Source organism: Pleurodeles waltl, chromosome 2_1 (genome assembly GCF_031143425.1).
Source record: "Pleurodeles waltl isolate 20211129_DDA chromosome 2_1, aPleWal1.hap1.20221129, whole genome shotgun sequence".
Classification (NCBI taxonomy): Eukaryota; Metazoa; Chordata; class Amphibia; order Caudata; family Salamandridae; genus Pleurodeles; species Pleurodeles waltl.
In genome coordinates, this window is record NC_090438.1 from 776,404,014 (window position 1) to 776,421,453 (window position 17,440).

The following is a 17,440-nucleotide window of genomic DNA, read 5'->3' on the forward strand; positions in this document are numbered from 1 at the left end:
TTGGGGGTCACCTCAGCGCAGGACACCTTAGGGGCTGTCCTAACTGGTGGGTGACTCCTACTTGTTTTTCTCATTATCTCCTCCAGCCTTGCTGCCAAAAGTGGGGGCAGTGGCCGGAGGAGTGGGCATCTCCACTAGCTGGGATGCCCTGGGGCGCTGTAACAAAGGGGTGAGCCTTCACTGCCTGGTGTTACAGTTCCTGCAGGGGGAGATGTGAAGCACCTCCACCCAGTACAGGCTTTGTTTCTGGCCACAGAGTGACAAAGGCATTCTCCCCATGTGGCCAGCAACTTATCTGGTTTGTGGCAGGCTGGCAGGAACTGGTCAGCCTACACTAGAAGTCAGGTTGGTATTCAGGGGGGCATCTCTAAGATGCCCTCTGGGTGCACGTTACAATAAATTGCACACTGTGCATGTATTGTGCTGGGAAGTTTGATACCAAACTTCCCAGATTTCAGGGTAGCCAAATGGAACTGTGGAGTTCGTGTTTGACAAACTCCCAGACCATATACTCTTATGGCTACCCTGCACTTACAATGTATAAGGTTTTGCTTAGACACTGTAGGGGCATAGTGCTCATGCACATATGCCCTCACCTGTGGTAGAGTGCACCCAGCCTTAGGGCTGTAAGGCCTGCTAGAGGGGTGACTTACCTATGCCACAGGCAGTGTGAGGTTGGCATGGCACTTTGAGGGGAGTGCATGTCGACTTAGTCTTTTTCTCCCCAACAGCACACACAAGCTGTGAGGCAGTGTGCATATGCTGAGTGAGGGGTCCCCATGGTGGCATAAGACATGCTGCAGTCCTTAGAGACATCCTTTGGCATCAGGGGTACCAGGTACAAGGGACTTATCTGAGTGCCAGGGCTGTGCCAATTGTGGAGACAAAGGTACAGTTTAGGGAAAGAACACTGGTGCTGGGGCCTGGTTAGCAGGGTCCCAGCACACGTTCAATCAAAACTTAGCATCAGCAAAGGCAAAATGTCAAGGGGTAACCATGCAAAGGGGGCATTTCCTTACAGAAGAGTTTTGGACATTTCTTTGAAATTTACTGTCTGTAAATGACAGTGCACTACCACATCATGCTTTAGTAATATTTTTATTAAACGTGAGTGTTTAAACATAAACTGAGAAACACTCCTGCCCTGATAGCAAAGCTATTAGTAAACTAAGAGGCAAGTCATGCATGGATCATGTGTACCCTATATGTGGGCTAAATTTATTATACATGGAGCAAATGTTTAGTGCAGTAGTTCCCAACCTTTTGACTCATGAGGACCCCCAATGAATCATTACTGGAAGCCGGGGACCCACAGCAATTTGTACGATGTAATTTTCAAACATTAAAACAGTAATTCGCAAAAAATATAACAAGTACACACCAAACAAATACTCAAATAACTAAAGATAAAATTCTTTTATATTGAAAAAATATGCAAGAATCAAAACATTTTATTGGGAAGGTTGGTGCTGCATCTCGGCAACTTCCTTTTCAATGTTTGGTTTTATTTAGGAAAGGTGAATCCTCAGGTCAGATTCTACATTTCCAGAGCGATTTCTGTTTTTATTTTTTAGGTATGCAAGATCTGAGAAAGCTTTTTCACATAAATAAGTGAAGGGGAAAGGAAGTAAATCATAAGGGCCTCTCATCTCTCCCTAGCCTCTCTGTCACATGTGCTTCATTTGTTTTATAGCACCTCTCATACCACTGTAGGGTGTCAGGGCACTTTACAGGGGACTACAAGATGTAGGATTCACATGTCATCCACACTGGTAGGCATTTTCTAAGAGTGCTTGGTCTGGAGAAGCACAAACTTAGGATTCAGAACACAGCACAGTGATTAGCGATGACGTTAGCACAGTGCTTAATTTGTAAATAAAAATGTGCCGTTCCCAAAGCCCTCCTCTTAAACACGTGGCTACTGCAATTAAATGTGGGTACACTGTATACGGAGGCAACATAATCCTAAACGATCTCGGGCCTCTTCAATCCATATAAAGCCACTCCCTGCCACTTCAGCTCACTCTAGCAGCTTTCTACTTTCTCCCGTTGTGATGCTTTTTCGGTTTTCCCTTCCTCTGTCTTTCCCATATGTGTCTTTTGCTCACAGCAAAAGCCTGAGGCAGAAGAATAAGCCCCAGCCCTCAAAAATAAGTGCTGGTGCTTAGCACCGGAAACAACAAGCACAAATTAAGCACTGTGTTAGTAATAAGAATGTATTTCTACACAAGCAAACCTTTTTAGCAGCATAAGGAAAATGAAAGACTAGGAAAAAAATCAACTTTCTAATTTGTGCCATGCGGTTTGCGTGCAGCTCTTTAATGGCAGTTCACAGCTCCCTGTGCAAGATTACGATTATGAACTGCATAGTAACAAAAGAGCATCTGTGACAAAAGCAGTAACCCACTGTGCCATGCACATAAAATACTGTTTTTTGCATGATACACATTCTTTGCAGCAGGCATATTAACCATCTGCGCTACCTTTGAGTCAAAACTGCCACTGCACAAAACTCCCATCTCTCTCCAGCAGATACATTAATCACTTGAGTTAACTTGCCGCTTTTATTTTTGCAGTATAAGGAGCTTTGCAGTGCGTTTAAAACTGCTCAACAAAGGAAGTGATAAATATGAAAACACGCACATGTTTGTCAGAGGCTCCAGCTGGAGAAGTGCCTTCCTCCCAGCCAAGACCTGAGGACCCGCTGGGAATGTGTCACGGACCCCTGGGGGTCCGCAGACCACAGGTTGGGAACCTACCCACTATGCTGAATTAATTCTAGAAGATAGAAATCTGTTCATTGTGTTATCACAAACTAAGTAATTTCAAGATGAATCATGCCTTGCACCAATGAACAAAGCAATGCACAAGAACAAGACAGACTATAGTTAATGTCTGTCTAGCACTGTAAACAAAAAATATATATTTTCCATTTGTTATCATTTACAATATTTCTGGTGTTTAACAAATTGTGCAACACTATATGAAAAGGTCCACGGTTATGACTTTTCACAATTAGTTCATTTTTTTGAATTTTGCAAAGCTTGAAGTTACCATGAGTTATCTGTAAATATTTGTGAAGTACGGTTTTGAATCTAAAAAGATAAAGTTTCAAAGAATGTACTTGAGATGGAATAAATTACTGTAAACTAAAAAAGTCTAGGTACATCCACACAGCACATTTATGACCTTAAAACACTTCACATCTTGGAAAGCCTATGCCCAGTAAAAACTCTTGCTTTACTTTCCCCATCTTCTGCTTTAGTGTAGCACTTGGCAGATTTAACTCTGTTTTACCTATAGGACTAATCAAAACAATTATACTGATTGTTTAGAAACAGAAAGCTTTCAGAAATACAGGGAGTGCAGAATTATTAGGCAAATTAGTATTTTGACCACATCATCCTCTTTATGCATGTTGTCTTACTCCAAGCTGTATAGGCTCGAAAGCCTACTACCAATTAAGCATATTAGGTGATGTGCATCTCTGTAATGAGAAGGGGTGTGGTCTAATGACATCAACACCCTATATCAGGTGTGCATAATTATTAGGCAACTTCCTTTCCTTTGGCAAAATGGGTCAAAAGAAGGACTTGACAGGCTCAGAAAAGTCAAAAATAGTGAGATATCTTGCAGAGGGATGCAGCACTCTTAAAATTGCAAAGCTTCTGAAGCGTGATCATCGAACAATCAAGCGTTTCATTCAAAATAGTCAACAGGGTCGCAAGAAGCGGGTGGAAAAACCAAGGTGCAAAATAACTGCCCATGAACTGAGAAAAGTCAAGCGTGCAGCTGCCACGATGCCACTTGCCACCAGTTTGGCCATATTTCAGAGCTGCAACATCACTGGAGTGCCCAAAAGCACAAGGTGTGCAATACTCAGAGACATGGCCAAGGTAAGAAAGGCTGAAAGACGACCACCACTGAACAAGACACACAAGCTGAAACGTCAAGACTGGGCCAAGAAATATCTCAAGACTGATTTTTCTAAGGTTTTATGGACTGATGAAATGACAGTGAGTCTTGATGGGCCAGATGGATGGGCCCGTGGCTGGATTGGTAAAGGGCAGAGAGCTCCAGTCCGACTCAGACGCCAGCAAGGTGGAGGTGGAGTACTGGTTTGGGCTGGTATCATCAAAGATGAGCTTGTGGGGCCTTTTCGGGTTGAGGATGGAGTCAAGCTCAACTCCCAGTCCTACTGCCAGTTCCTGGAAGACACCTTCTTCAAGCAGTGGTACAGGAAGAAGTCTGCATCCTTCAAGAAAAACATGATTTTCATGCAGGACAATGCTCCATCACACGCGTCCAAGTACTCCACAGCGTGGCTGGCAAGAAAGGGTATAAAAGAAGGAAATCTAATGACATGGCCTCCTTGTTCACCTGATCTGAACCCCATTGAGAACCTGTGGTCCATCATCAAATGTGAGATTTACAAGGAGGGAAAACAGTACACCTCTCTGAACAGTGTCTGGGAGGCTGTGGTTGCTGCTGCACGCAATGTTGATGGTGAACAGATCAAAACACTGACAGAATCCATGGATGGCAGGCTTTTGAGTGTCCTTGCAAAGAAAGGTGGCTATATTGGTCACTGATTTGTTTTTGTTTTGTTTTTGAATGTCAGAAATGTATATTTGTGAATGTTGAGATGTTATATTGGTTTCACTGGTAATAATAAATAATTGAAATGGGTATATATTTTTTTTTGTTGAGTTGCCTAATAATTATGCACAGTAATAGTCACCTGCACACACAGATATCCCCCTAACATAGCTAAAACTAAAAACAAACTAAAAACTACTTCCAAAAATATTCAGCTTTGATATTAATGAGTTTTTTGGGTTCATTGAGAACATGGTTGTTGTTCAATAATAAAATTAATCCTCAAAAATACAACTTGCCTAATAATTCTGCACTCCCTGTATATTATGTACAATATATGGCTTACCTGCTCTTTAAACAGCTGTCTTAGGACAATCATGCACTCCTGTATAACTTGCTTGTCATCCATGTCCTTAATGAAATTCACTGCATCTCCAGTAACCACAGTCATTAAGACAGCCTGTTTACACTGAACAAAGAAATAAAATGACTGATTTAACGTGCCATAGTTTTGTAGTTTACACCTTGTCCTTTGTTATCACAGGAACCTATTCAGGTAATTCTAATACACTAGTCAATGGGCTCCTTGTTGTTGTTAATAGGAATACTGTTGGCTTTGCCAAGTACATAATGTGGTATATACAGCTTTATTGAAGCAAGAGTAACAAAAATAACATTATATTTTATATATGCTTCCCACACTGCAGATGCTAAGCTCTGTACATAAGAAAATGACTTACTTGCCTGTAACTGCAGTTCTCCGATATTGCTATCTTTCATAGATTCACATGCAACCCAGCCTCCTCCACATTGAGGCTTACCCGCCTTTGAGTAGCAAAACTGGATTGCAGCCGAAATCCATCAAGCAATGGTTGCTTTAGTGACTGGGTCACCTTTTGTGAATGTTACCATAGGAGAGCAACAGCGGAGTTGTTCTTCTGCTATGTTATGTGCAGTGCCTGAAATGGAAAAATAGGCGTTCGGGAACTCTGTACCAGAGTAGCTGCTTATTTCTGAGAAGTGCCAGTACTCTCTAATTAAGAGTATTACTTTTTCTTGAGAAGTGCGTGTACCGTCGCTTTCAAAATAAAAAAGTGCCGGTACTCCATACCAAACAGTACTGGCCCATTTAAAACACTGGTTATGTGCGATGTAAGTAAAACATAAGGCTTTTGAGATCCAGCGTGTGCAAAGATTTTTCTGCCGGTGATGCTGGATTCGGGAAGAAAGTTCTCAATATTACAGGCTCATTGAGATGAATATCCAAGGGCACATTAGGGATGAACCTTGGATTCATCCTGAGAATTACAGAATAATCCGTAAAACGCAAGAATGGCTCTTGAGTTGAAAGGTCTGTTTCTGGCTAACCCTTCTGGTGGTTGTCAGAAGTAAGTGCAGTGCAATCTTCCAGGTGAGAAATGTGAGGTCTGCTCTGTGTATGGGTTCAAAGGGCTGTTTCATTAGTTGAGAAAGGACCATGTGCGTTGTCAAGACTTGTTTGTTCTTCAGCATGATGACCTCCGAGCTCCATGAAGTCCCAACCTCCATCAGCTCAAAGACCGACGTACTCCCTGCAACTCCTACAACGTGGGCATCCATCTTATATGTGCTGCTGTGGTATTCCAATGACTCCCTGTGCATGCTGCCAGGGGGTCCTCTTGGGGTCTTCATCGATTCCTGCTAGCTCTCTTTCTTGCCGAGGGCTAGCCCTGACTTACCTGAAAAAGGTTCAGTCCCTAGGATCTTGCTGGTCCAATATCTGCAACTCTTTGTGCAACCTTCTTCTTGCATTTGCCAAGGCTTGTTGGTGGCCCTACTGGTCACTGACCTCTCTACAATTTGACGACAAGCATGGGACAGCTCGTGGACGACTCCTGGGATCCTTCTGCATCATCTGGGACACCACAGCTGCCTCTTCACGATAACTGTCCTGAAGAGAAGTACCCAAGAGAAGAGTGGGCATTGACTTCCTGCACCACCTGGGTGACCCTGGGTGGTCTGGACTCTGTCCCCTCCTTCCTCAGGTTCTCCTTGTCCAAAATCCACGCCTGGATTCCACCGACCTGGTCCACGGGTCATTACAGCAGCTGGACAGTTGAGGGTCCCTACTGACTTCAACATGGGGTTCCAACCCAATTTCACCCCTATGCACCTGGGCTCCCTGGTCTAGGTACTCCATTTCTCTGGGTATCCATGGGTGGGGGCACTCTTGAACCTTCCTTGATCCAAAGGGTTTCCTCCAGGTCCTGTGGGAAGGGTCCTTCTGCAATCTTTTTCCAACCATGACTATTCCATGCTATCCTATGGACACTGACGCTAAGTGACACCTCAGCACACGGGGTTCGTGGGGAATTCCTGCTACCTACCATTGGTCTCTTAGTACTTTCTCAGTTCTTAGGATTCTTGAATATTAGTACTAACTGGTTGTAGTGTTCTTATCAATTTGTTACTATATTGTTTGGTGTCATTTTAAGCTTTTATCTACCTGTTTTGAAGTATATTTTTGTGTGTTCATATCTCTGGTTAGGAGATTTAGCAAAGTTAGTTTAGTGCCTCTGTTTTAATAAATACGAATTTATTTTTCTATTACTTGGTGTGGTTCTTTCTTGTGTGTACATCAGTGACTGACTTTGTGGTATTTGCAATGGCTTTACACCCTCTCTGATAAGCCTTAGCTGCCCTCCACAGCCACAGCTACCTCTTGAGAACTCTGCTTATTAGGAACCACTAACACTATCACTAAGGGTTGCCTGGACTCATTGCAGAGTGCAACACCTACAGGTGTGCAACAAATACTGAGCCAGCCTCCTACAGTGCTCTCCAGGCATTAGTGGTGCAGTCAGTGGTGTTGATCACTGTGAGAGAGGGCACCTGGTGTTTGTGGGTAAGTATGGCTGCTAAAAGGATTGGATGTGCATCGTCTCCCTCTATTGCCAAGGAAGGCATATTCTTAATAGGGTGGAACCAGTTGTGAGCAAAATGGGCCTGTGCACTGAGGTAGTACAGTTATAGATTAGGAGCCTCAAAGCACCCATGGTCATAGGGTAATGTAGGAGTCCCCCAGCTGATTCGTGGTTGCTTACCTGCCCACACCAAAGTGATCCGATGTGATTTAGGAGTTTTTTTAGAAATGCTGTGTTAAGGTGATAGGTATATTGGTGAACAGGTAAAGAAACTTGAGCAGTATCAACATCTTTACCAGTGCCACTCTTTCAACCAGTGAAAGTGGCAGGCATACCCACCTCTTAATTTGATCCTTAAACTGTGAGACAGCCACCTCATAGTTGTGGCGGATCACTAACTCCGGGTCCCTATGTACCCATATCCTGAGATTCTTATTGGGGTCAGTGCTCCACTCCAAAGGTAAGTCTAGCTTAAATGGCGTCATGGCGAGTCAATGGGAAAACTATAGATTTCGATCAGTTGATACTGAGGCCGGAGTAGTATTTATAGCGGATATATTCTGTTATAACTGTGGTCAAATGCATACACAGTTCTAGAACATAGAGCTCCATGTTGTGGGCATACAGGAACAGTGGAACAGGCACCTGCCTCCTGAGATGTGTCAAGTTCACCCAACGGTGCAGCTCCTGCAACAGCTCGCCTCAGGCTGCCAGCAGCTTCTGCTCTCCCCCAAAGGCCCCGTAATCTACAAGCCTGACAACTGCACCAAACCTGCCATGATGTCCCCCCCCTCCGCCCGAGTAGCACCTCAGGTCTGCCTCTCCTGTGGGCCCACATGCACCCTAGGTGACGCACACGCCTGGTAGCACTGTCACTTCAACCCTCAAGCCAGGGAGGGGGCCCACTGACGCCAGTCTGGCCAACTTAGCACATTCTACACAGCTCCACTGTCCCCGTTGCACCACTCTGCAGCGACTTCCATCAGGCTCAGGTAATGTCATAATGGCGGGCCCCTCTTGCAGTAGTAATTATAGAGCGCTTACCTAGGTTCAGGCGCCAGGGGGAATGAGGCCGCAGCCACAATGTCAAAGGAGGCCCACGGCTTGTCTCAGCGGGAGGCCACGTGTTTCCCCCAGGCCAGCGCCTCTCAGTGTAGGTCCTCACCTCCATCATCACATCAGAAGTCACTTCTATGTGCCTCCCGGTCGCTCACCCAGGTGGCCCAGTAACGCGATCAGAAAAAGGGGAATCTGCCCGGAGCCGCAGAACACCCAGTCACTCTCATGGCCACTGCTCACAAGGAGGCTGCGGTCCGCGAGAGGCCACCAACTGGGTCCGCATTGCCCGCCAGGATTCCCTCAGTCTCTGCCAGTCAGCATCTTCCATTGGCAGCTTCAAGGGCAGGCTCTCTCCATCTATAGCTCAGGCCTAGCGACCAGGCAATCTCTTTCTGCGCGTCTCAGGCGGCCGCCATGCCAAGATGCCTTGTTTCACCTGCGTTCGGGCAGCCTGTGGTGGTAGCAGGGTCACCAGCTCTCCCATGCACTAGGCCAGTAGTCTGCAGACTAGATGGGTGCCAAAGACCAGGCTAATGAGCGGATAGTGTCTCTCAGCCGCAGGGCTGCACTAGCGTGCAGCCATTTTGCTCCGCCCCCCCAACACTATGGTTCTTGATGGCATAGTCGATGATTTGAGATGACTGCCCGAGAGCGCAAATTGGATGGATAACAAGCTGAGGCAGGTTCCGTTGCCTGGCTGGCTGTGGGTGTTTTTATCAGTCTTTATCAGCCAGTCATCGAGGTATGGGAATACCTGATATCCAATGCTTCTCAGTGAAGTGGCCACAGAAGCGAAGAATTTCCTGAAGATGCGTGGAGCTGACTTGAGACTGAAAGGGAGAACCTTGAATTGGTAATGAGTGCCGGCTACTATAAATCTCAGAAATTTTCGATACTTGGGTTGTATGGGGATGTGGAAGTATGCAACCTGTAAATCTAGAGTTGTCATACAGTCTTCGTGATTTATGAGCCGCAGGATGTCCGGAACAGTGATCATTCAGAACAATTGCTTGCCTCAAAATTTGTTTAACCTTTGTAGATCCTGAATGGGTCGCCATTCCCGATTTCTTTCAGATAAAGAAAAAGGAGGAGTAGAAACCCATTCCCTTATGCGATGGAGGATTGAGACTGAGGAACCTTTTCTACTGCCCTTTTTCTCAACATGGTGCGGGCTTCTTCTTGAAGTAAGTGAAGACGAGGTGGGTGCACTCCACTTGGGGGAGTTGTAGGCAGTTGTTTGGAATTTTAGGGTATGACCATAGGTGACAAGGTCCAATACCCAAATGTCGGTTGCTATTTCCCGCCAATGATGGGAGTAATTAGAGATGTTGTGCCCACCGGTAGTAAGGGGTTTGGGGTAGCAGACACTTGAGAGGCTTGCTTTTGGCGAGGCCCTTGCTTGTTGTAGACTGCTGCAGGTGGTGGACGATAAGAGTGCTGTTCATAATATGGCCTTTATTGTTGTTGAAATGGCTGCTGGAACCCCTGAAACATAGAGAGTCCTCTACCAAGTGTTCCCTGGAAGGGCATCTTGCAGAACTGTAGAGTTCCCAGCGACTTTGCTGTTTCTGTATCAGCCTTGATGGACTGTAGCACTTTATCAATATGTTTTCCAAAAAGGGCTTCTCTGTCGAAGGCCATGTCCAATCCTTTTGTTTGGATTTCAGGTCTAAACAAGATGGACTTTAACCATCCTTGCTGCCTCAAGACTGCCGCCCCTGCTAACTGGCAGAACCTAGCAGATGCAATGTCCCTCATGCAGTCAATTATTTCTGAAGATGTTCTCTTACCTTCCTGAAGGATTATCCTTGCTTCCATTTTTCTGTTCTGAGGCACTAGATTAATCAGTGCCCTGATATTTGACACAGTCGTAGCAGCCCAATATGGCAAGAGCCTTCGGAGTGCGTACTGTAATGGTAGACATTGATGAGAATCTTTTGCCTATGTTGTCTTAGCACATGTCTTCATGATCCGGAGGAGAAGAAACAGGTCCAGAGGAGTTTTTAGAGGGGCGTTGAGATGCTTGTGCAATAACCAAATCCGCCTTAGGATGGCCCACTAAACAGGCTGGTGAGTCTTCAGGGGCCTTGTATTTTGTGTCAATCTGAAGTAAGACTGGAGCCTCTTTAGCTGGATTCTGCCCTATTTTTGTGCCATTCTGCCAGATGTAATCTATGAGAATAGCACACACAGAATTTCTTGCTGGCTCCTTAAAGTTGTATAAGAAACAGTCCGACTGTTTGACAGTCATGGGGAGTTGAAACCTCTCCGCAACCCTCTCCATAAGGGTATGGAATCATCCTACATTATCAGCACAGGAATTGTCTGCTTAGGGGCGTCGGATATGGTGTAGGAATTAGGTAATCATCACATTCCTGGTTTGAGCAATTCTCAGGAATCTCTCCTTCCTGGTGATCGTCCTCATTTGAAGATGGGCCTTCTCTTGGGGAGCAACAATGTTGGATGCCAAGGAAATCCTGGGTGTCAATGGTGGTGTAAAGGGTTCTGGAGTTTTTAGCAAAGGAGGTGGAACAGTGAACTACTCAGGTGAAGATGGGTGAGCAGCTTCAGGAAACCTCTTTTGGTAGTCTCTTAACATGCCCTGTAGGTCCTACAATAGTCATAGTCACTTGTATGACATCTACCTGGGAATGAGACTGGTCACGTCACTGATAGTGCTCCTCCTGATGTGTGGATCTATAAGCAAACTTGGGCTGTTGGCAATACCCTTTGTAGGATTGGTCTTCTTCTTCTTCCTCAAAGTCTTAGCACTTCACCTTTAGCTTTGAGAGACTATTTGCTGTTATAAATGGTCCCTCATTCTCTGAGTCTTCTATATCCAAAAGGTGGCTTGGAGGGTATGGAGACACCTTACTGGAAGTGGTGTGCTCTGAGTGCAGGAAAGCCTTTGAATTGTTTATGATCATTGGAGACATAGTTGCCGAGCCCTTCTTGGCTGTCAATGATGACAAAGTCTTTGTTGGCGAGCTCGTCATGGATGGGGTTGTGGTTGAGGCCGCCGACTGGGGCCTCAATAGTAGGACTGTCGTTGGTGTCGCTGTCACAAATGGCAGTGTCTGCAGCGTCAACAGTGGTTAAGTTGATGAGATTTTCGTCACCAGAATGGACGCTGACGCAAGACTGGAAGGCATTATCGTTGAACTAGTCATCAATGACAATGTAGTGCTTGTCCTCGTTGATGGTGTCATTGGCGAAAAACTCATCATTGAGAGTTTTAAGGTTGTTTTCACCGTCAACGGTTCTGATGCAGATCTTGAAGACTGAAATCCAGATTTTTTAGGAGGAGTAGAAGGCTGAGATCTACTGTACTTGGAGGATTTTTCCCTTTTCTCCTTTTTAAGCATCCCCCTGACAGACTCATTGTGAGTCTTTTCGAAGGCCTTTCTAGGTTCCTCTGTAGAATCCTTGTCACAGGATCTTTCCCTCTAACCTGACCTTCTGTGAGAGGTCGAGGAAGTGTCACTGTCCTCTTCAGAACTGACAGATGCTTCAGATTTAGTCTTCTGAAGTTACAGAAGACGCCTACTCTCACGGTCTTTCAATGTTTTTGTAGAGAAGGTGCAACAGATCTTACACTCTTTCACCTTATGCTGAGGGTACAAGCAGTAAACACAATCCTGGTGCGGGTCCTCTGAATGAAATCTTTTCCTCCTACATAAAATACAGGGTATAAATCAACTTTTTTTAGCTGTTTCAGACATAATGCCAATAAAATTAGAAATCTTACAATACCAGTATGTAGAAAAGTGCAGAAAGAAAATCTGAGGGATTGGAGACTCTGTGTGAGGGTTCTATAGGGAGCTGTCGCCTGGACTTTGGGTCTTTTTTAAATTATGTGAATAAGCTACTAAAGTGAATGTCCTTAACATTTATTTCTATGTAGACATTCTACACTGCTATTTAATGGTATTGTCAGACTCCTACTTTGACGATGGGGAATGATTCAAGCATGTGAAGCTATAAAAGATGCAACACTGGAGGATGTGTACTATTTTTATTCTATGGACTGATACTTCATTTATTGAACTCAGAAGGTTGGAAGGCAGAAGAGACTGTGCCAGAATTCAATCTCATAACCTGTAGGCCATGACAAATGTCAGCACTGAGCGCTTTTTTTGCTGATCCATATTGCCAAGACTGGCTTTGTCCACTGTACTTCTCTCAGTTTAATTGGCATAGTCACCTGGTTACTGATGGAGATAATCGATTAATTAAATGTATTTGTTGGTGAAGGAACTGTTTTGGTATTTAAGAAGTAGACCCTGAATTATAAATATATACACACACACACACACACACACACACACACACACAGGCGTTACTGCAATCAATAACTAGTGCTTTCCCTTTTAATGTTTGTCAAATTCCATCAATTAGTGTCAGAATAGCACCAAAACAAATTGGTGTGTGTATTTTAAAGGTATTCCAGGATCCTCCATGTGGGATAACACTGACAGAGAACTAGAGTTACAGGTAAGTATATTTTTCTTAATGGGTATGCTGAAAATGTGACACGCACTGGCTCCCCAATTACCAATATTGGACAACCACAGTCCAAACATACATCAGTTCTTTTACACACAATTTTACTCCTATTCAGATACACTTAGCAAATCTGTCAAGTGGATTAGTCGGTACCTTGTGGGAAAACACTGGGTAATCCTGGTACAGAGTAACTTTAATCAGTGTAGAGTAAAACAAGTTTGTGTCTAGTGTACATCCCGCCAGCTCTTCCCTTCACCATCTACGTAGTTCTTTCCGTACATGTAACTGCTCTTCTTCATGCCCCTGCTGCACCCCTCCAGATAACCCCCTGCTGTCATGTAGCAATATCTTCCCTTAGCTTCTTCACACGTATTCTTTTATCCCATCTTTCTACTAATAATCTAATATCTCAAGCTGAATCCAACCTCCTTTATCTCACAGTTCTAATCCTTTTCTCTTTAACTCCATTACCAGTGTCCTTATTATTTGCCTTCTTCCCTTCTATTTGTCCTCAAGCATTAAGAGGCTTGGCCTCTCCACTCTCCCATTTCACCTTATCATCCCTAGCATTAAAGTACTTACTTTCCTTGCTTACATGCATGTCTTTGCAGTAGAAGTGATGCTACAGTAGCAGTGTCTCCTCCTTTCATTTCTGCCTCAAATCTCTCATCCTGATTTCTCACACACAAAACTGAAAACAAGCTACAAAAGATACTACACCATTTCACAAACTGCAGAGATCAACTTCGACAACACATGTGCATCATGTATCTCACTCTTACATGAGCACTCTGTGATGAAAAATGCTCAACACATCTTTGATCTTTTAAGTGAAAAGGAAAATACACCTATTCACTGCAAGAGGGATGGGCCTTAATGAAAGACAAGGTGTCATGTAAAATCATGTTACCACAGAAAATTGAATGGTATTAATTTGGAATCACTTGCACCACTGTCTCCCTCGCGTCTTAAATCTTTGTCTGTATTGATGGAACTGCTATTCCTACCTGTGTGACTGCATGTTCCACATTAATAATATAGGACTTGGACTGACATTCAAGAACTTTGTCAGCTAAATCCTGTACTTTCACTACAACAACAGATTCCAGACGGGATCCCAGGAGTCCTAGACCAAAAGGTTATGTCATTCATTCAGATTATTATTACATATTAGCTTAAAATTATCTAAACCTCATACAAAATTAAGTTTACTAGGTACTCTCCTTGAGCTTAATCAGTTCCCCTATACGACTACTCAAATATCTTAGTCTGGCCATATTGTGGTCACTGCAATGCCTAGTAATTCTGCTCAGAACAGTGAAATATACACACATTAACTAGAAATTAATTAGTAGAATCATACACATTCACTGGTAAAATATGGTCAGTAAACAAGGAAGACTTTATCAAGACATACTTCTCTCCTTATGCCTTCAACAATTGAATAAATAATTCTATCTAGATCCCGCCTCAATTTCAGAAAAAACACAAAATGCACCTTGGATGTACTGACCCCTTAGAAAAAAAAAATGATCTCATCAAGGGCCCTTTGCAGCCCTTACAGGAATTTCACTAACTGCAACAAAGAAGCAGCCACTTAGGGCACAAATGGCGTGAGTCTATCTCTTTGGAAGTCAAACAAAAATATAGAGCTCACCAACACATCTACCAAAATGCTGTGCACAAAACACTTGTAGGTGCAGCTCACTACTGTAGCAAAGACTTATTTAATATTTACAAGATCAAAATCTCCCTACTCAGAGTAAATTATTCCCAGTAAAACAATCCCAATACATTTGCAGCTATCTTTGTAACTTTTCTGTCAAAATATTATAGACCCAATACAGAAAAGCAACTCATTAAGAACAAAATCAGGCATACTACATAATTTTATACATCAGTATTTAACAATTCAACATCTTGGTGCCCTATGATGCTGTTAAACTATTCACAAAAAATCACCAAACAGGTTCGAGATCGGCCATGATTCCACCCTTCTTAATAAAAGAAAACAGCATTAACCTAGCTGAAGGTTTCTCCTGAGTTATGAATGCTTTTTTACAAAGAAGAATATATCTTGATTCTCTGAAGGAAGCCACTGTGAACACCTTGTGAAAAACACCACACCTTGACTACAGCAAATTATAGAGCCATTTTCACCTTGCCTTTTCTTCGCTTTTTGTGAGAAAGCATCAGAACCCAAAGTTGACACTTTAAGGTTGCTTTCTGGCTTTCAATCAGTTTTTAAGCCTTGCTCTAGCAATGAAACAGCAGTGCTTTAACACACAGAGCAACGATTGGAAAGCCAAATCAAAGGTCAAGTTGCAATGATCCATTCTAATCTAAATGAAAATTTCATCACTATACCCCCACTGATAGGTTCCATCCTCCCAAGGTCGCTCAATTTAGTATCATTCAATTGAGGAATAGCAACATCTCTTATTTACAGAATCAAATGGCACAGTGCCCTGTGAAGAAACAAGTTATTATAATTACTTTTGATACAGCCATCAAACCCAACTCTACATGTGTGGATTGTCTGTATGCAAAGAATCTGTCAATTTAAGACAAATATGTGAATTATTTCCCATGTTTTCTCCACACAAATAAAATATTTTTAAGGTGGAGAAATCACCACCCTATGTTCACTCGCACTGAAAAAACTGTGTTTGGGACTCATACCAACCTTAAATGCACACCTATGGCAACAACTAAAAAGTTTAGCTGGGGATAAATTCTTCAAGAATGCTTGGGATTTATGATTCAGATTTTCTGGATGCACCTAACATTCCCAATGCTCAACCTCTACCACAGCCAAGGGTGGTATATTTTTCCAATTCCTTTATTGAAGGCATGACAGTAAAAAATCCACCCAACTAGCAGATTTGCCACTGTTATAATTTCAATTTGCAGTGAGCAAATAATGCAAATCTTAATTCTGTTAATCAAGATTTGGAAATTGCAAACGTAAATCAACTTTTCAAGTGCAAAGGTGACAGGACTGGAAAGACTTTTGAGAAGGGCCAAAAGTTTTGACCTATTCTCAAACCAAAGACAGAGAGCTCTCATCTCCTCATTCTCGCAGAAGACAGAGTTAACATCAATTTATTCTGTTACGATAAAATACATGAAATGTTATTGTGTATAACCTGAGGATCCATGTCATAGAAGACGCCAAAAAGACCACGTTTGTTAGAACTCGGAGGAATATGACCAAAGAAATCTGCTCCTTGAATTTTGCCATCCCAAAATCTGTGTGAAAACTGCAGAGCAACCTACGGAGAGATGATGAATTGTGCAAAAGAAACATTAATTCATAGACTTTATTTATGAATGCACTAACATAGGATGCATACAGAGACAACAGTTTACATGGACTCACTGTGACAATTTGTAGGGCATATTAATTACAAAACCAATTAAACAAATATACAGAAACAATTATGTTTTTTACATTATATACAAATTATATTATTGTACAAATGAAAAGATTCAACATTGAACCACTGTGTCTACATATATTGTTGTGTTTAACCAATCTTCCTATTTTACATATTGGTTTGCTCCTGCACCTTTATATCTAAACATGGGATGACAGCAGTCTCATTTGCATTATGTGATATTAATATAATATTTTATTAATGAATATCTTTCAGCAAAAAGACACGTATATTTTAATTTACACACTAAATTCAGAAACTTTAAAGTAGGCTCAGCTGCCAGCAAACAAAATCTTCCCAATTAAAAAGAACGTAAGGCACTTTTTAGTTCCATGTCAGAGTCAAATAATCATACAGCAAAGTAAATGAGTGTTAGAGACAAACCTGCATCCCTATATTAGTGCAATAATTAGATGCCAGTTACATTGCCTGCCACCTCGGTCTAAAGCGGAGCTGCCTTGCTTGGGCAACTTAGTTGGGAAATGTGATACTTTAACAGAAACCTCAGCTATCCATCTAGCTAAGAGCAAATGTAAAATTTCCCAAAATTCGTAACAGAAAATTTCAATTCTATTAAGGAAGCGTGGATTATGCTGACCTTTCCATTTTTATTTACTTCAGCAAACTTCAACAACCCTAACAGCAGAACTACTTTTACCACGATTCCCATGGAAAAACACTAAAATTTTCAACCAATCATGTCTCCTTCAGGTTCTTAATATCGAGCCGTTCCCTCTGACTCCTCCTCTTTCATTCATGCGACAGGTGATGATCCCTAAAAAGTTCTATTCCCCTTTATTAGTGTAAGAGCCTGAAAAATTAAACATACTGAGAGGACTCTGACTGGAAACCATCATCATGCTAAAGAGCAAAAAAAACATCATCATGCTAAAGAGCGGGGAAAAAAAAAACCTAATAATAAACTCAGTCTCA

General features: G+C 42.7%; 1 protein-coding gene across 6 annotated transcripts in view; it reads right to left on the reverse strand.

Annotated features, from left to right (window-relative positions):
• Positions 1-17,440, reverse strand: part of KDM1B (lysine demethylase 1B) — a 639,352-nt gene that overhangs the window by 133,099 nt on the left and 488,813 nt on the right. For all 6 annotated transcript variants that reach the window (XM_069218247.1, XM_069218264.1, XM_069218273.1 and 3 more), the window contains 2 exons: positions 16,217-16,342; positions 4,946-5,068 (listed from right to left, as the gene is read on the reverse strand). In XM_069218247.1, the coding sequence (XP_069074348.1) occupies positions 4,946-5,068; positions 16,217-16,342 (249 nt within the window). The remainder of the gene's footprint in view (positions 1-4,945; positions 5,069-16,216; positions 16,343-17,440) is intronic.